Source organism: Manis pentadactyla, chromosome 15 (assembly GCF_030020395.1).
Source record: "Manis pentadactyla isolate mManPen7 chromosome 15, mManPen7.hap1, whole genome shotgun sequence".
In the NCBI taxonomy this organism is placed as follows: Eukaryota; Metazoa; Chordata; class Mammalia; order Pholidota; family Manidae; genus Manis; species Manis pentadactyla.
In genome coordinates, this window is record NC_080033.1 from 13,793,231 (window position 1) to 13,812,876 (window position 19,646).

Genomic DNA, 19,646 nt, shown 5'->3' on the forward strand with positions numbered 1-19,646 from the left:
GACTGAAGGCAGGGAGCCAGTGTGGGGGTACTATTTTCTGTTTTTCAAAGTTGGGAGTGAAACAACTGGGCTACAGCGTGGCCTCCACCGAGCATGCGGGCAGGGTCAGCCCTGACTTGGTCACCGCTGGGTCCCAGTGCGTGCATCACTCCAGCTATGTGCGAGGAGCAGCCGCCTCTCCGCCATCACTGAGGGGTGGTGGGAGTGCGCTGCGCAGCTGCCCCGCGCCCAGGTGTCCCACTGCACCTGCCGCCTGCAGGTACGTGGGCTGCCGGGCCCCTGGGTGTTCCCAGGGAAACCTCACCTCATGGTAGGGGTGGTCCTCGGGGTCGGGGGCCCCCTGTCCAGGCTCAGGTGGCTGTGCACAGGACTGTGTGCAGGCGGGACGTCTGGACTCAGAGCTGGGTCGTTGAGAGAGAAGAGCGAGATGGCTCTCTGCACTGCCAGGGAGAGAGGATGGGGTGGGCCGGGCTGCTCCTCGCCCCCTGCCGCCCACTGACTAGCCACGCCTTTCCCTGCAAACCCCAGCCATAGCTCCCCGAAATTCCCAGTCACACTTTTGTTAGCTCACACGGGCATTTAGTACGGATTCTTGCCCAAAACAACAACAAAATCCTATCCTGATTCTTCCCCTGATTCTGTTATCAGCCTCTAGACCCAATGACCAGTTTATACCAAATTCAAGGGATGGAGAAACAAGTTAACTGAGAGTGAGGAAGCAGCCGCCCACATTCAACGTAAATTTCCTGGTTCTGTTAACAAATAGGTGGTAATGGCCAAAAGCGGATGGGGCTGAGACTGGGTGATGAGTACGGGGGACGTCATTGCGCTCTAGCTCTGAGAATGCTTGTGAGATTTCAAAAAAACAGAAGAGCAAGACAGAGAAGAGCAGGTATACTGAAGAAAAAAAAATCACATGGGGCTGCAGGCGAAGATTCCTGGGGCTCACCCCAGACACAGTGACTTGTTCTGGGGGTGGGGCTTGAGCGGCTGGTTCAGCGAGCCCTGGGCCAGCCAGCCAGTGGAATGCGAGGGGCGTGTGCTCCAGGGGAGAGTGGCCGCGTTGGATACGTGCTGTCACCTGGCAAAGGCGGGCTTCCGATTCAAAGCTTCTGTGCTCAAAGAATGGCACGACAAAATCCAGAGCACTCTTACCTTAGCGCCACCAGTTGCTGACTTTCTGCCACTTACTTTCTCTCTACCCCCCTTTTCTGTAACCATTTGAGACCAAATTACCCACATCTCCACAAAATAAGGACGCTGTCCTTTATTATTACAACATGCTATCATGCTCAACAAATTTGACATTTCTTCAATATGGCTGTCTAATAGTCAGTCATCTTGAAATCTCCCCAATTCTCTGAATAATATCCTTTATTGCTGTAGTTTCCTATCTTGGGTTTAATATTTACTCTTTTTGAAAAATTTTTTATATGAACCATTGCAAATTTGCCCCAGAGAAAACAGTGTCACAGGTCCTCACAAACCTATCACCAGTTTCAACGATTTTCAGCATACTCAGGTCTCCTCCCCTGCACCCCCTATGCTTTTTGATTTTTAGTTTTTTATTCCCCTGATGACTCTTTACTTTCTGAAAACAGCTTACTGACACGTAACTGACATACAACAAATTGCACGTGTTGAAAGCACACACTTGGTAAGGAGTGACTTCCATGTAGATTCTGGGCAATCACCACCATAATCAGATTGTCAACAAGTCTACCGCCCACGAGGGGTTCCCTGTGTCCCTCTGCAGCCCCATCTGCCCAACTCTTTCCTTAGTTTAAAACAACTTTTGACTTTGCAATAGTTTTACATTTATAGTAGAGCTGCAAAGGTGACAGAGAATTCCCTTGCCCCCTTCACCCAGCCGCCTCTCCCAGAAACAGTGCACAACAAGCAACATGAAGAGGTGAACACTGCTTCCAAGCTAGGACCTCAGCCGCATGCTTTTCTGGGATTTCACCCGTTTCCCCACCCATGATCTTCTGCTAGGAGCCAATCCAGGGCCCCACCCTGTGTTCAGTTGCCACATCTCCTTGGTCTCCTCCAACCTGTGACAGTTTCTCAGTTTTTCCTTGTATTTCCCAATTTTAATACTTCTCAGGTTTTCGAACATTTCTCTGTTTGGGTTTGTCTGATGTTTTCATGGACTTGAAGAAGAATACCAGAGAGGCGGCGTGTGCTTCTCAGCATGGTGCGCCAGGGCTCCCGTGTGGACGTGTCTTGTTACCGGTGGTGGTAACCTTGCCCGCTTGGTGACGGTGCTCTCTGCTGCCTTTCTGCAATGTGAAGTGACTATTTTTCCCTTTCAACCCTCCATTTATTAGAAATGAGACCAGCCACACCCAAAAGTTGAGGGGAATTCAGCTCCACTCCGGGGGTGGGGTGGGGCAAGTAAAACATCTGTGGACTGAACAATTTATAAACATTGGGGTAGATATTTTGAAGTTATGTAAATACCCTGCTTCTACTTAAAGTCTCCCACTAATTTTGGCAATTATCAGTTATTACTGTGTTGTTATAATGATGACTTCTATTTCCCTCATTCCTTCTAGATTAACTGGAATCTCGCTATAGAAGAGCTGTCATATTGCCACCATTTGTTTATTTATAGGCATGGACTCATGGACATTTATTTTATTCTTTGGGTTATAATCTAGTACTACTGTTAGTTATTTTGTTGTTAAACTGTTCCAACTTCAGCCACTGGGCACTCCTCAGGTTGGCTCCTATGTCCAGCTGACACGGCCATTCCTTTTTTACAACGATTTCCTTACTTACTGTACCACAAGATGCGATTCCCTTCACTTTTTTTTCCTGGAATATTTTAAAGCAAATCCCAAACCTGTTTTCCACCTGTATGAACTTCCCAAGTGTCTCTAGTAGTTAGGATTTTCTTTTCTTTTCTTTAACAAAACTAGTATGCTACGAAGACACTGGCCAAATTCATCAGTAATTCCTTTAGTTTTTCCGTGGATTTGAATTACACAGGAAGATCTGCACATATCTAAACAAACACACCTTATGATGGGCTGAAACCCCCAACTCCATCCCACTGCTGGCCCCTCTCCCTGCTCCACAGACAAGTGACTACCATTGTGGTGCTGCTGTTTCCTTCCCGGCTTTGCCGCTGTACGTCCCGCACCACCCAGTACGTGATCACGTGTTACTGCTGTGTTTCACTTATTAATTTCATAAAGAAGGAAAATGCTCCCTGGGCGACTGATGTGCGGCCTGGGTGGCGAATCAATGCCACCATCCCAGCTCCCTGAGCTCTTGCATGTGGTGCCAGTTCTCAGGCATAGGGGTCAAAGGGGGGAGCAGGGGGCTCTTACAGCCACTGACAGCATCTGGGTCTCCAGGGAGAGGCCTGGAGCCTCTCACCTGCTTCTCCAGGGCCCAGAAAAAAGCAGTCCTGGCTCCAGGATGCTGAGAGACCCAGGGTAGAGAAGGGAGATGGCATTGCTGCCTGGCACCCCTCCCTGCATTCCTCCTGGGACAAGCCCCACACTCTCCCTGCATGCCTACCAAATAAAGAACCCTGGGCTGTGGAGCAGAACCCCCTCCCTGCTCTGGGGTTGAAACCTGGGGAACGAGGGCCCACAGGCCAGCTGTGAGACCCCTGCAAAGGCTTGGAGAGGAGAGTTGATTGAGGCCCTCGAACTCTCTCCCTGGTTCTCAAATCTATAGCTGAAAACCCACATGCAGTCAGTGACACCTGTTCTTAAGTGCAGTAAACCTATGTGGATTCATTTAATGCTCACAGCCACCCTGCAGGGTCGGAATACTATCTGATTTTACAGATGAGCAAACCGAGGCAGCAGAGGCCAACCACTTGTCACACAGCTCATCAGTGGCAAAGCTGGGGTTCAAATCTGGGCAGTAAGGCTCTCGTGTCCTTTTCATCACACCTGACCCTTCCTCCTCAGGAGACTACCCTGCCTTCACTTCTCAGGTCCTGTGCCAGCCCCGACTCCTTCCCCTCCATCCCAAAGGGCTGGACCCACAGCATTTTCATGCTGACACTGCCTGTGACTTATACGTGGGATGTGAAGTCCTCGGGGCCAGCAGCACCTCATTTGTGGAATCACATGAACCAAGAAAATATATGGGGTTCCTATTTTCCCTGAAATCACCCCTGCTTTCCCAGCGTGGCCTTTTAGATAGCAAGCGAGCATGTGGAAAGGTCTGCCTGAGTCCACGCCAGGCTGGGTGGGCCACATGACGACGGTGAACTGGGTCATGCTGGGAGGAAAGGCTTTCCCCAGCCAACAGAACCAAGAATTGTGAGGCTAAAAGGCACGTGCACCTTTAATCTATTGTAGGTAGTGCCAAGCTGCCCTCCACCAGGGCTGACACCCAACTTACACAGCAGCTCAAAGCATGAGGGGCCCGTTCCCTGTTCACCCACCCAGTGTCATCAAACTCCACCTCTGCAGTTCTCAGAGGTGAAGAACTGTATCTCAGTGAGTTTCAACTTGCATTTGTCTTACTAGGAGAGAGCCGGAGTGGTGTTTTCAGAAGTGTGAGAGCCAACTCACTTTCCTTTTCCATAAACAGTCTGTTTCCTATTTCTGTTTCTCTGGAGGGTTGTTCAGGCCTGGATTTGAATCCTGGCCCTGTGTACCCTTGGCCAGGGAACTCTGTGGAGAGCTGAGCCTGTTTTCTCATCTGTCAATGGGAATCCTAATGCATCCCTCAGAGGAGATTAGAGGTAATGCTGTTTGTAAGGTGATAAAGTGTTGGCTCTGGGCAGACGCTCCATGATGGCATCATGGCTGCAGAGTGATCTCCAGGAAAGGCCACTGAGCAACCTTCTCCTCCCACTGAGCACATCAGGACTCTGAAGGGTCAAATTCATCTGCAGCGTTGGGCCCACAGTGCCTACCACTGGAATTTTTACTTGTGTAAAACCTTGCATGTTAATTTGGGTTTCCTGCTTACAGCCGAAGCAAATCTAAATATGACTGATTATTACTACAATTTTGCCTGTAATAATATGAGGTACTGTCTGTTGAGAGTTTATTCTGTGCCTGACAGGTTTTATACACAGGGTTTCATACAGTCCTTCCTGCAGCCCCAGGCAGTGGGCATAGTCACACTCTGGCTTTGCAGACAAGGTAACTGGGGATCGGGGAGATGAAGACTGCACAGTGAGCAAGTGACTCAGCAGGACGTGAACCCTGCACCCCAGTTCTGGAATCTGAGTGGATCCCACTTCAAAGCCCCAAGGCCCCCCACTGATCCTTCTAGAGCACAGAAGGGGGTAGGGATCTGGGGAGGGGGTGGGGTGGGAGGCGCTTACCTTCGTAAGCCTTGGCTGCATTTACCAGGCTGGACCACTCAAGGCCGGCAGCCGTGTCGGGCAGTGGCATCATTCCAGGGTCAAGGCGCCGCAGTGGCCGGTCCCGCCCATCGGCCAGTGAGAGCTCGGAGGCTGAGATGGTGGCTGGGTAGGGAGAGGGGTGATGGGGAGACAGGTGAGAATGACAACATGGGGAGACAAGAAGTTATTATTATGTTTTACTTTATGTATAACTATAATGTTATATAATTGTTATAACATGCAATTAAATGAATACATTATGTTCATTAGATGATAAACACCAGGGAAACATCCATCAGGGTAAGGGGTGGGAGTGCCAGAGGTTTATACGGGTACAGTTTTGAACAGGTGCTGGGGAGGCCTGGCGGAGATGATAGGGGAGGAGGGGAGTGAGTGAGCCAGGGGTTACCTGGGGGAAGAGCATTCTGGCAGATGGAACAGTCAGTGCAAAATTGCAGGGGCAGGAATGCACCTGTAGGTTTAAGGAACACTGAAGCCCATGTGGCTGGGACAGTGTAGTAGGAAGTGAAACCAGAAAGGTGACAGGCCTGGACTGCATGGGACCTCGTGGGTCACGATGAGGACTTTGTCTTTTACTTTGAGTGAGATAGAGCTACAGGAGGGCTCTGAGCAGGGAGGGACATAACCCGATACAAGTGTCCACAGGGGTTCCCCTAGCTGCATGTTGGGGACAGACTGTTGTGGGGCAAGGGGAGCAGGAAGCAGGGAGACAGTGAAGGAACTGAGATGGTCCAGGAGGGGATGAGAGTGGACAGGACCAGGTAGGAGCTATGGAGGAACAAGTGGGCAGCTCCTGGACCTATTTTTTTTCATGAAGGTATCACTGGTATACCATCTTATGAAGGTTTCACATGAGCAACATTGTGGTTACTACATTCTACCTATATTATTGAGTCCCCTGCCTCATTGCAGTCACTGTCCATCAGCTTAGTAAGATGCTACGGAGTCACTACTCTGTGCTATACTGCCTTCCCCGTAAGCCCCCTACAATATGTGCTATTCATAATTCCCCTCAATCCCGTTCTCCCTCTCTCCCCACCCCCTTCCCTTTGGTAACCGTTAGTCCCTTCTTGGAGTCTGTGAGTCTGCTGCTGTTTTGTTCCTTCAGTTTTGCTTCATTGTCATACTCCACAAATGAGTGAAATCATTTGGTACTTGTCTTTCTCCACCTGGCTTATGTCACTGAGCATAATACCCTCTAGCTCCATCCATGTTCTTGCAAATGGTAGGATTTGTTTTCTTGTTATGGCTGAATAACATTCCATTGTGTATATGTACCACATCTTCTTTATCCATTCACCTACTGATGGACACTTAGGTTGTTTCCATTTCTTGGCTATTGTAAGTAGTGCTGCAATAAACACAGAGGTGCTAAGTCTTCTTGAATCTGGGATGTTTTTTTCATTGGGTAGATTCCTAGGAGTGGAATTCCCAGGTCAAATGGTATTTCTATTTTTAGTTTTTTGAGGAACCTCCATATTGTTTTCCACAATCGTTGAATTAATTTACATTCCCACCAGCAGTGTAGGAGGGTTCCCCTTTCTCTGCATCCTCACCAGCATTTGCTGTTGCTTGTCTTTTGCATGTTGGCCATCCTAACTGGTGTGAGGTGCTATCTTACTGTGGCTTTAATTTGCATTTCCCGGATAATTAGTGATGTGGAGCATCTTTTCATGTGCCTGTTGGCCATCTGAATTTCTTCTTTGGAGAAGTGTCTGTTCAGATCCTCCGCTCATTTTTTAATTGGGTTATTTGCTTTTTGGGTGTTGAGGAGTGTGAGTTCTTTATATATTTTGGATGTTAACCCTTTATCAGGTCGTTTATGAATACATTCTTCCATACCATAGGATGGCTTTTTGTTTTACTGATGGTGTCTTTTGCTATACAGAAGCTTTCTGGTTTGATGTAGTCCCATTTGTTCATTTTTGCTTTTGTTTCCCTTGCCTGAGGAGATATGTTCAGAAAAAAGTTGCTCATATTTATACTCAAGAGATTTTTGCCTATGTTTTTTCCTGGACCTATTTCATAGGTGGTCCAAAAGTATTCCCTGAAGAGCGGATTTGGTCCCAAGGGAAGAGTCCAAGATGATGCCAAGATTTTGGAGCTGGCTCTGACTGAGGTGGGCAGGCTGGTGGTGGGGCCGGGAGTCCATTTCTGGAGGAGTGCCAGCCAGGTTGCAGATGTAAGTCTGGGCCATCGGTGTACGGACAGTGTTTGGTCATGGCAGGGTCCCTGTGGGGAGACCTGCTTGGTTTAGGCATGACATGCCCAGCAAAGAGGCCCCTGATGTCTCAGGGCAGTCGGACGGGCAGCACGAGCATGGCACCAGTGGTTGCATTTGCTGAAGCCATCAAGTGAGTCCCATGTGCTGGGTTTAGGCCCTGGGCCTCTGATCACGGACGCCTCCCAGCCAACAAAGGATGACAGTGACACAGAGGTCAGGAGGCAACTTGCGGCAGGAAAGGCAGAGCCTGACTGAGCATGTCCTCTTGCTGGGCACCGTGCTGGTGCACTACAGGAGTCATCACACAGCTTCACCCCCAGTTAGTCAGGAGGGAGGTGCTGTTATGACCCCTGAGTTGCGGAGGGGGGGCTCACAGTGCCTTGCCCACGTGTCTGACACCGACCTTGCTCTATGCTCAAACCTACTGGCTTTGAGGTTCAGAAGGTCCCTCTTAATACCCTATTCTAAGCCTGCTTTTAGTCCAGAAGTACAAGCCTGACTCAGGACAGATTAAAATGCTTGCTCCAGATGACAGAATACTAACAAAAACATAATACAGAACTAGGGTTTTTTCCTAATAATGCCTATTAGGCGTTGTGCTGAGCATTTCCATGTATTAACTTACTGGAGTCTCAGTTCAATCCAGTGAGGAAACCAGTACTTCAGCCCACATTTCACAGTCAGAGGAACTGCGGCACAGAGGGGTTATACCTGGGAGTTCTGGCCCTGGACGTCCAGCTCTCTGGCCCCATGGTGCTAGTTAGCATTTGCCCACCGAACAAATGTCCCAGGGAATGAACGAGGGCAGGAAGGACGCCAAGCCCTGACCTCGGAGCTCCGCGCCTCCAGCCTGCCAGCCTTCTCTGCTGAGCTGCTAGGGCCGTGGGAGCGGCTGCTGCCGCCAGGGAAGAAATCAGCGGCTGCCACTGGAGAGGCTCCTTGGCACAGAGGTCCCTTCATTAGGGAAGCCTGGGCCCAGGCTGACAGTACCTTTTCTGCCTGCACGTGGTTTGGGTAGGGCCCTTGCCAGGCTCAGGGTTGGAGGAGGCCGTGGGTCCCGGGCCTGCTGAGGCCTGATGGGACTCTCCCTGGTTCAGGGGGAGAGTCATATGGGCATAGAGAAGTGCATGTGTGCACCCTGTGGGATTGAGGCTGGGGTCCCTGCAGTGGCCCAGACCACCACAGGCTCTGCTCTTAGGCAGCCCACAGTCCAGTGGGCAGACAGAACCATTCCCACAGAGTGACTGTGGCTGTGATGGGGAAACATCAGGCTGGGATGGGAGAAACCCAGGTGGTGGTGGTGGGGGCCCAGACGAGGTCAGGGAGGGAGGACTTCCTGGAGCAGGTAGCATCTGAGTTGAGACTGAAGTGATGATGCACAGCCAGTCAGAGGCATTCCCTTTTGGTTATGTCTGTGTCCTTCGTGCACACCGCCTCTGCCATGGCCCCTCTCTGGCCTTCTCCTCACTGTGGGCTGAATGCTTACTATGTACCAGGCCTGCCGTAGGCATAGCCGGGGGCAGTAAAGACAAGAGGCAAAGGAAGGAGGCACAGAGTGGAGCTCAGGGAAGCCTGAGGAATTCCCACTGAGACTCAGCCTCCCCAGGCAGGGACGTTCTCTCACAGCACTAAGCCCATGCTAGAGCAGAGACTGGCACACAGCAGGTGCTGAAGACATGTTTGTGGAATGAAGGCAATGGAGGGGTGGGCCAGGTGCTTTGGAGTCTGAGCCGGGGGAGATGACCCAGTCTGGGGCTTGTGGGAGACCTCCAGGAAAGGGCAGTAACCAGGCACAGGTCTGAAGGAGAAGCAGGAGTTACCAAGAACGGGGGCGAGGGAAGCGCAGCGGGGACAGAAGGAACAACCACGTGGAATGCCCTGAGGAGGGAAAGCCTGGTAGACTAGAGGGCCTATGGGAGGGCACCGTGAGGCAGAGGGGTGGGGCCCGGGCACGGCAGTCCCACAACACCAGGGCAAGGAACATGGACCTGAACAGTAGGGCCGGGGGAGGCCATGGAGAGATTTTAAGGGTGAAGACAGAATCTCCCCTCCCTCCCCCAGAAAGTCCCAGAGCCTCCTCCCTCCCACCCACTGCAGGATGCAACAGGCTGCATCTAGATGACACAGCACGCAGCCCCTCGGCCGAAACCCTTGGGGCAGACACATCTCTGAAGTCCAGATCTGTTTGGATTTGAGAAAGCTGTACAGGTGCTGTATATTAATTACATAACACACCCAGGAAAGTTGGGCAGCACTCAGTGATCAAGACACCAGCGAACTGCGATGAGGCAACTGCCACTCACACCCCGGGGGGTGAAGGACCAGGAATAGCCCCACAGCCGTTCAGGCTGGGCTTTCCTGCCCAAAGAGCTTGCCCCGAACTTCTGCATGGCCTTTCAGTCTTGGAGCCTTTGGGGTTGTGGATGAGGGACTACAGGGCGAACTGCAGGCTCAGAGAACCCTAGGCAGCACTCGGCTTTTTGATGGGGCCTTGTGCACAGTGTCCCCTTCAGGGAGGACACTCAGAACATATTTGCTGGATGAACAGAAGGTTGGAGGAATCACACCCCTGTACACCTTCCCTCCAGGGGTTGGCAGACTTGGGTAGAGCCAGTTAGTAAACAAACATTCACTCTGCTTGATGCTGGAGCAGGGGGCTGGGGCAGCAGCTGGTGCAAAGCCCTGATCCTCAGGGCCTGAGTAATGAGCCTCTGGTCTGCACCTCGGGGTGCTGAAAGCCTGTCTCTGGTCTCAGATGACCCCGATCCTCGGGTGCTCCAGACTCCTAGGTGACCCCCAAGAGATCCCTGATGCTTGGCTAACAAGCCTGTGCTCTGTGGGTGACACCCAGTCCCAACCAGCAGGCCCTCTGAAGCTCCTGTGCACCCCAGGCCCCCCCAGCTGATGCTAACACAATGATCCCCAGCGCTGGATGCCCTGTGTCCTAACCCTGGGGTGAGCCCCGCCAGCCCCAGGGGCCCGGGCTCACATTTCTTCTCTGGGAAGCCATTGCCAGTGGTGGGGCTGGTGCTGGGGCCACTGCTGCCGGGCAGGTGGGGGTGCTGGTGCTGGCGGCGGGCGGGCAGTGTGCTGGAGGGAAAGGCGCAGGTGCTGGTGAAGAGCACATCACTGGGCAGGCTGGGCTCCAGACTGGCAGGGTTGGCAAAGCTGGGCTCCCGCCGCCCGCTGCACAGACTCTCGTCGGACAGCGTCCGCTGCAGGCTCTTCTGCGGTGACTGCTGCTGAGACAGGGGAGGGCACAGAGGGCAGTCATGGCCTGGCCTGTGGCCACCAACATCACAGGCTTCTTCCTATCCTGGACATCTATGGTTCTTACCCACTCAGCATCCATTTCTGCCTCCTTTCTGGACAAAAGTACCCCACTTTTCCCCTGGGGATACCTCCTCCTCCACTCGCGGCCCACCTGGTCCTGAAGGGCCAGTGCCACCCTCCTGCCCCAGATAAGTTTAGGGAAGGCAGTGTGACCCAAGCTGGGCCTAGGAGAGCCAGTCCCTGCTGGGAACCACTAGGGACACAGTGCTGAGGGCTGGCGGGATAGGACCTGGACAGACTAGGGCCACCCTGTAAGAGAGCACAGCCAGTCAGGGCCAGGTGGGGACAGAGGGCACAGGAGCAGAGGGTGGTGGGGGACTTCGGTGCTCGATGGCTTGGCCTTCTACCCCCCGTGAGTCACTGAAGCCTCACTTTCCCCTGGGAGCCCTGCCTCCACTCTTGGTCCATGTGGTTTGGTAGGTGGGGGCTGCTTGCACCCTGGGCTCCAGGAGGAGGACACGAGAGCCAACAGGCATGTCCCTTTCCAGCCCCACGAGGCTCTCTGGTATGCAATGCACTCCCACATGCCTGCCTACCCTGTGATTCCGTCCCTGGCTAGTGACGTCCTGATTCTCCCCCACCAGGCAGCCACATACACCCAAACAGGGCTGGCAGACGTCCCAGGTGGAGGCCATGGGCCAGAAGAGGCTGGAGCCAGCGCAGGGAGCGCTATCCCCTCCCCTGTCCTCCCACGGCCACCCGCCTGCCTGATCCTGTGGGCGTGGTTGGGGGCAGCCTCTACGCACCCCTGCATCTCTCTCTTGCTCAGGTCCCAGGTTGTCCATGACAATGAGCCTCTTCAGGTCGTCCTCAATGGTAGATTTGTAGTTCTTCCGTGGGGAGCGGAGATCTCGGAGGGACGCCCGCAGCCGCGGCTGCCCGAAGACGTTCTTCGTGTTGGTGTCCACCTGCCTGAGACAAGAGGGTGAGCTCTCAAAGCTGTCCTGACCCAGGAAGGCTCCTCTGTTCTCTCCCACTCACCCCACACATACGGCCGGAAACCCACTCCGTGCCATGCCTGTTCTGCTCGTGGCAGGGAATGTGGAGCTGACCTTCAGCTGGGGAGATGGACAACATGTAAAGGAACAGAGAGAGAGGTCTCACGATGAGAGGGGGAGAGCGGTGTTTTGAAGAAAAATAACGCTGGGTAAATGGATAGGGATTCACGGGGACTGAGGATGGCTTTTCTGAGGGGTGACAGCTGAGCGGAGTCCTGGAGGGTGGCAGGAAGGAGCCCACACGGGTGAAGGCCCTGCAGTGGGAACAGCAAGCGCTGGGCTGTGAGGTGGGCACAAGCTGGTGAGTTTGAGGACAGGAGGCCTGCAGGGCACTGAGTATTGGGGGTGGGAGGGTGAGGTGGGGGCAGAATGTATGAGCCACAGATGGGGCCCGGGACTGCATGTGGGGAGCCTCTGTGACCGAGCTGGCGAGTCTAGGTCCTTCTTTGCATTTTAAAAGTATCACTTTGGTTGCTGGACAGAAAAGTGACCCTCAAGGAAGTGGGCATGAGAGCGGGAGGAGCGAGACAGGGAGAAGCTCCTGCCATTATCAGGTGAGAAATGCAGGTGGCCCAGACCAGGGCTTCCAGCCGCAGGAGAAGGGTAAGGTCTCAGGGGGGTAACCCCTGTGGGGACTGGTCCCCATGGGCACATGCTGGGCCACAGGCAGCAGACATTTGGCCTGGGTGCTCCATGGCCAACGTCGGATCCCCCTAACCTCGGGTTCCTCTTCTGTCACGTAGGGTAAGAGAGCTCATGCATCCGGAGCCAAAGCAGCTGTGCTCTGTGCAGGGGCCTGGGGGCCCCTGGCTGCTTCTATCCCCACTTTCCTTCTGGGCCTCCATTCTGGAAGTTACTCTGTGAGCACAGGTCACTCTCATCACCACCCCCTTCTTCAGCATCCCAGAGCTGACCCGCACTGCCTTCCAGACCACTCTGTGGTCTAAAAGCCATTGGGGCACTGCCCGGGATTAAAAGGAGGCCTGGAGGTAGACAGGCCTGGGTCTGAGTCTGGTTCTAGTGGTTCCTGCTGTGTGACCCCAGGCAAGATACACCACCTCTCTGACTCTCAGTTTGCTCCTTTGGCAAACATGTTGGCCTCACAGCATGTGGAGTTTGCTATAAAGTGCTTGCCAGACACCTGAGACAGAGTGGGTGCTTGGGAAATGAGAGCTGCTCTTACAAGTGCTCGTCTGAGGCTGACAAGCACTGAACCGCACACAGTCCTCTCTGCTGGCTCTGCAGGCCACCATCCCTCGGCTCCCTGGTCCTCTCCTGGCCAAGGATGGCTCCCCTAGGGCTCCATGTCCACCACTCCTGGACTTCCCCTGAGGACTCCTCTTGCCTTCTGATTCTGGGACTTACTTTGGGCCTTACTTCCCCAGGGAGAACTGGATTCCTGACCTGAGGTGTCTCCGCTCCCCCAGGAGATAAACAACGACCACTAGCAGGAGCACTGGGCATTCTCCATGCCTACCCAGGGCTCTAGGTATGCTAACTTGTTCAAAATGCACAGCAGCCTGCCCTGGGGACCACTATTACTTCATCCCCATTTTACAGATGGGAAGCCGAGGCACAGAGAGATACTTGTCCAAAGTCACACAGCCTGTGAGTGGAGGAGCTGGGATTCCAGCCAAAGCCACCAGGCTGCAGAGCCTGCAGGCGTCACCAGCATGTTTGACTGCCATGCCACCTCTCAGAGATGGCGTGAAAAAGATGCATGTGTGTGGGACACAGCCACATTTGGTTTAATAATATGCTTCTATAGGCAGAAAAATATTCTGGAAGAAATTATGAGCAGTGATTACCTCTGGGAAGCAAGAGTCTTTCTTATTACGAGGTGGAAAAATGAGACTTTGACTTTTCAGCTGATAGCCTTCTGCACTGTCTCAATTTATTTTACCATAATCATGTGTTGGAACAATTAATAACAAAAACCAGTTTAAAAAAAGCTGACATCAGACTTCATCATTTTGTAACTCAAGAAAGAAAAAGAGCCTTTGAACTCATGAAGAAATAAGATGTCTTGGGCTCCTGAGGGTTTTGAAGTCTACATTTTCTTTCTCATTTTCTCTGCTGCCAGCCTTGGGATTTTAACAAAGGAAGAAAGAGAGGGTGGCAAGTTTTTTCTTGTCAGGTCATATTCCTCCCCAAATTAGAATTCCAGGTCTAGGGTAATTCTGGCTCTATTATAGCATTCTCCGGGCAAATGAAAAGCTTTAGATCCAAAAGAGAGAAATAGAGAGACAAAGAGGAAAAAGACACATGCACCCCTAAAGAGCATGTGCTCCTCCCATGGGAGCTGGAAAGGGACCTCCCCTTCCACCTCCCCTTTGGATTTCCCATTTTGCAGACTCCCTGGGGAGTGTGAAAGCAGCACAGGCCATGCTGTGAGCTGCAACACCGCCCCTGGGGAGGGAGCCGGCTGTGACTTCAGCTCATCTGTGCTGAGAAAGGGGCATTGTCCACAAGGCTCTCCTTTGGGAGGCGCATAAAAAGACCTGCTGAAAACTTTACAACGTGCACTCTCTGCACCCTAGGGAGACTAACTCTGGGAGTGCGTCTTCAGAAAGACCGGGAGGAACCCACGTGTGCCAGGTGTATGGAGACCTCTCTGTGGTGCAAATGGAATCGCCAGCAGGGGAAGTGTGAGGCCCCGGAGAAGGGTGGCGGCACCACAGACTAATACCTCCAGGTGCTGAAGAAAAGTGGGGCTGAACCGAATGACATGGAGAGCGGTTCTCCCAGATATGTCATGGGAATAAAGAAGTGGTACGTATAGTGTGAAACCATTTTTAGAAAACAAAATGCACAAACAGCTTAGCTTGGTATATTGAAGTTTACCAAACTCTGAGCCTCAAAGGTATATGTGTGGGAGATTCACTTTCTAAAAATATTCCTCCCCACAGCTCTGGTGGTCCCAAACAACCTGCCTCTGCCCTCATCTCCTTGCACACAGGCCTCCCATTGTTCCTTAAACACACTGGACATATTCCTGCCTCAGCGCCTTTGCACTGGCTGCTCTGTCTGCCTCAGAGTGCCCTGCCCAGCTGTCCCCATGAACGGCAGCTTCTCATCCTGGTTCAGTTCAAATGTCACCTCCTCAGAGGGGCCTCTCACCCTTCTGGTGCTCCCTCAGCCCAGGAGTGATTGATCACGCAATCCCGTGCTACTTCTTCACTGCATTCACCTCATGATGGTTTGTTGTGTGTTCTCGCTTATCTGTGATCCCACTCCCTCTACCTCACCTGCAGCCTTGTGCATTCCACATCCAGTGTCAGGATCAAGGCCTGCTGTATTGTCGGCACTCAAAAGCAGTTGTTTAATGTGTACCACACAGAGCCAACCTTCCTTCTTTCCAGCCCACCTCTCTATCATCCTCCTTCCAACCTTCTTTATTCTCTACCTTCCTTTTACAAGTTTACATGGCTTTCAGAAAACAGAACAAAGTATAGAGATACTTAAAAAGGGTAAGTCAAAGGAACTCAAGTATTCCTTCCCTGCTCTGTTTGTGTTCATTTGCTAAAATCACCCTCCCAGCTCCGGGCACTCTAGGGGGGCATTGCTAATTCCACAGTGGAAGGCAGGCTTACCAGGAGAAATAATGCTAGAACCTTCTCCCCGACTCTTAACTCTGCATCTATCTCACCTACTGCAGGTCGCATGGACTGACACTCATGGGCTGCTGTGACATGTCTAAAGGGAAAGTACAATGAAGTTCAGTTTGGAGAGTCAAATCAACCATTTTTGCTCTTATTTTCTTCTGGAAGAATTTTCCAATGTATTTTCTAAATCGCATATTCTAAGCAGTAATTTAAAACGGCATTAATTCCACCTTAAAAAAACCAAACTGAACTGGTGTTACACATCTCTGATCTTTTCGCTTTTTCAAATCAAGATCTCTGGTCTCCATAATCGTTAAAACCTAATAACCTCTGAGGATAAAATGGACTACTCCTGGACGGTTAAAAAGAATGAGATCACCTTCTATCTACTAATACAGAATCGCGGCCAAGATTATCTGAGGAGAAAAGAGCAAAGGAACAAGGCAGAAGAGCAGACAGGAGGTTACCACATCAATAAATAAAAAGGGGTACGAGGGAGTACACACAATCACACACGATCATGTGCAGAACGTTTCCGGGAGGATGCACACGAAATCAAACAGTGGTTGCTTCTGGGGAGGGGAGCTGGACGGTCGGGGGCCAGGAAAGGGAGAGGCTTGGTTTTCACTGCAAACCCTTTTGTACTGTTTGGATTTCATTCTGTACGTGATTTACCTTTCAAAACACAAACGAAGGGAACATCCACAGGGATGTAACCTCTCAAGGTTCTGACAGCACTGGACATAATCTCTCATTTGCCCATGTTGTCTGAACTTGGATTTTGTCATGTTGTGGAATTAAACCACTTAGGTTAGAAAAGAAAAAGACAGAAAAATTTTAAAGAAGGCCCTGCAGTTAGGGCCCAGATAAGAGCGACAAGAAGGGCCAGAAGTGGAGGCAACCAATGGCTCCAACTTGGCTGGGCCTGGTCCCAGCTGACTTTGGAGCTCTGGCCTCCAACTGGGGCAGCTCCCCTGGGGCCTAGTTAATCAAGCTAATTAGCACCACTGTCAGCCTGCCTGAGCTGGGGGTTCTGCCAACGGGGCTGGCGAGGACACTTAGCAGGCCTGTACCTCCTCGGTGGCAGGCAGATTCTCCTGGAAGGATGGCTGGGAGCAGCTGCGGGAAGGGGGACAACCGTGCTAGGGGCTGGGGATGTTGGGAAGAGGACTTCCCCTGCTCCCTCTGTGGCTGCACTGAGCTGGACCCAGGGCCCCCAAACCTGAGATGCAAGGAGCCCGAATGCCAGGGGCCAACCACTAGGTGCCAGGGCCCATCAGCCCAGCCACCCATCACTAGGCACTTCCCTATACCTAACTGAATCCTCATGCCACCTCCTGTCTTCCCCTTTTGAAGCTGGGGAAACTGAGACACACACATACTCAGAACCCACATTGGCCTGATGCTCTGAGCCACCTTGAGATCCGCTCACGATGAAACCCGCACTCAGTGTGCGTGGATCGTGGAAGGCGGCTCCCGGTGATGTGGGCCCTCTGTGGGCGGCACTCATTCCTCACGGTGACCCTGAGAGGCAGGTGCTGCCATCACCTTTGCTACGGGTGAGGACTCAGAGGTTCTCACACAGAGAGGCGGTGGGAGCTGGACGTCACGGGGGTGGCTCTGATGCAGGACACTGCTCTGATGGCACCTGTAGTATACACAGCAGCAACAAAGCTGCCCCTGGCCCCCCCACCCCCCAAGCCTGGGCTGCCCTTCAGACGCGTTAGTTCACTTTGTCTCGTCAGTGGCCAGGCTGCTTTGCTAGGGCTGGAGAGACCTAGCCCCACTGATCCTCCTGACGACCACAGAATTAGGACCCTGTTCTCACCCCCATTTCCAGATGGGGAAACCGAAGCACAGTTAGAAGCACCTAGCCTAGGCCACCCAGCTGGACGTGGCAGAGCCAGGATTCCTACACAGCAAGGCAACTAACAGAGCATCTCGTCACGTGAGAGAACAAGGGGAACTCATGTCCAGGGCAGGGACTCACATTTTCTGAGGACTAATTTATTGGAAGGAACAGTCTTCCCTGTATTTGGGCAAATACCCTGTATTGGGCAAATGTTGAACAAAGGAAAGAGTGAGCTACTGAGGGATGGAGACGCTGTGTGCTGGAAGGGCTGAGAGCATCTGCCACAGAAGGTCCCTTCCGCTCGGCCCTCCTGCTGAAGAGAGTTCTTCCTCCGATGGCCAGACAGCCCTGTTTTGACACTTCATCCCAGGACCCTTAATTCACTGGTCTGCCTTCACCCAACCAGTAGAGAGGTGAACAGCACAGGGGTCAGGCCGGGAATCCCTCATCAGCTGCTCTCCCTTCTCCAACCCTAGTTTCCCTCTTTAAGCTGGGATGATTGCCACCCCTACCTGCAGGGTTGTGAGGATGGACTGAGTTAATCCATTCGAGGTTCCCAGCAGGGGGTCTGAGGGCGTAGGACGTGAGGGTCTGATGTAGGAGAGGCCGATGGGTTTCCAGGCTGACAGGAAGGCCAGGCTGCAGCCAGCAAAGAAGGGGGTGGATCCAGCAGCCCTCAGCCCTGCCTCCTCCGCCATCCTGGGCCTTCCTCCCCAGCTGGCCGGTTTCGATTCAGCTGAAGGGCTGGTGCTGCCCCTGGTGGGCCCTCAGCCACTCTGAGAAGTCTCACAAGGCAGGCCCAGCCAAGAATGGGCCTCCACACTGATGCCACTTATCTCTGAGTATAAAACGGCTCAGTGACTACATTGGTAGGGTTGTCATGAGGTATACGTGATGGGGTCCCACTGCCCCGGTCCTACAGACCTAGGGCCCAGCGAGGAGGCACGGTCCTAAGGAAAAGTCTGTTTGTGGTCTCCAGCATGGAGTGGTGGTTGGAAGGGCAAGCCCTGGTCACACCTGCTGCCCCAGGCCCCAGGCAGCCTCATCTGTGAGAGGGCAGCCTGGCTGAAAGGCAGCGCTCCAAGTAGGCTGCAGCCGTTATCATTCCCCTGGGGGAAGCGGTAGACGTCTCTGACCAGAATCAATGAACAACGCAAAGAAAGTAAACAGATTTGGTAACTACTCCTGGGGGGGATGTGCTCATAGTATGTGGTGAACTTATGCAGACAAATTATAAAACCAACAATCATAGTATTTGCAGTGATCAACTTTAACTAACCAAGTGAATTTAGGCCAGTGCCTTAACCATTCTGTACCTCAATTTTTCTCATCTGGAAAATGGGATGCAAAGTAGTGAGGATTAAATGAGTTAATGTATGTAAAGGGCTTATAACAATACTTGGCAGAGTAGGTATCCATAAATATAAGGAATAATTTATGCAAATGAGCTTTTGCACCTTGGGGTACAAGTTCAGTGGCAGCATCATGCCAAGATTAAAAAAAACAAAAACATGCTTAATCTCAAGTAATTTAGCTGGAAGTGAAGATGATGTTTTCTGGAAAAGTAGGTCAGTTGACTCAGAGGTGTTGCTAACAATGACAAAGACATTACCTCCAAAATGAATGGGAAGAGTTTGAATAAAATGGCTTTGTGAAATGGGAGCATATGGACAAAAGCAGTAATTCTAAGTTAACGTATCTTATGCATGTGATTTCAAAAATGTATCCATAACTAAATTAGTAAATGTTATAAGAAATCATGGAACAATTTTATTTGTGCCCTCAAATGTTTTATGTATTTGGTTTGCAGGTGTTTGCACACACACACACACACACACACACACACACACATGCACACACACATCTGTAAAAAGCCTTCTTTGGATCTTATCACTGAGAAAGGGCATGGTAGTTTAGGGTTGTCATATAGCCAGTATATTTTCTGAGCATCTACTACGTGCTGGGCCCTGGGTGGGGCTCATGGTACCTCTGCTCATGGTGACTCAGCCCAGTGAGGGAAACAGAAAGAAAGCAAGTCCCTAGGAAACAAGCAGCTGATATGCCCTGGGGTAGATGCCCTGGAAGGGAAGGAGGCAGCCCGGAGGCAGCGGGAGGAGGAGCCTGGTGTGTGGGGGAGGGCTTCCCTGAGGACGGCATGTCTGTGTGGAGACCTGAGGAGTGGTGTTATGGGTTATCCCCCCAAAATATGCTGAAATCTTAAACCCCAGGATCTCAGAATGTGACTTTGCTTGTAAATTGGACGTTTATAGAGGTGATGAAGGTA

At 52.0% G+C, this 19,646-nt stretch overlaps 1 protein-coding gene and 1 long non-coding RNA gene across 6 annotated transcripts in view; one reads left to right on the top strand and one right to left on the bottom strand.

Annotated features, from left to right (window-relative positions):
* Positions 1-19,646, bottom strand: part of SIPA1L3 (signal induced proliferation associated 1 like 3) — a 218,287-nt gene that overhangs the window by 4,852 nt on the left and 193,789 nt on the right. For 4 of the 5 annotated variants that reach the window (XM_036876806.2, XM_036876817.2, XM_057493126.1 and 1 more), the window contains exons 16-19: positions 11,654-11,819; positions 10,564-10,813; positions 5,309-5,452; positions 305-440 (exon numbers count right to left, since the gene is read on the bottom strand). In XM_036876806.2, coding sequence (XP_036732701.2) covers positions 305-440; positions 5,309-5,452; positions 10,564-10,813; positions 11,654-11,819 — 696 coding nt within the window. The other variant, XM_057493127.1, reaches the window with a different exon arrangement.
* Positions 12,462-15,765, top strand: LOC130681058 (uncharacterized). The gene is made up of 2 exons (XR_008994117.1): positions 12,462-13,394; positions 14,446-15,765. It is a non-coding gene; the product is annotated as an uncharacterized LOC130681058 (long non-coding RNA).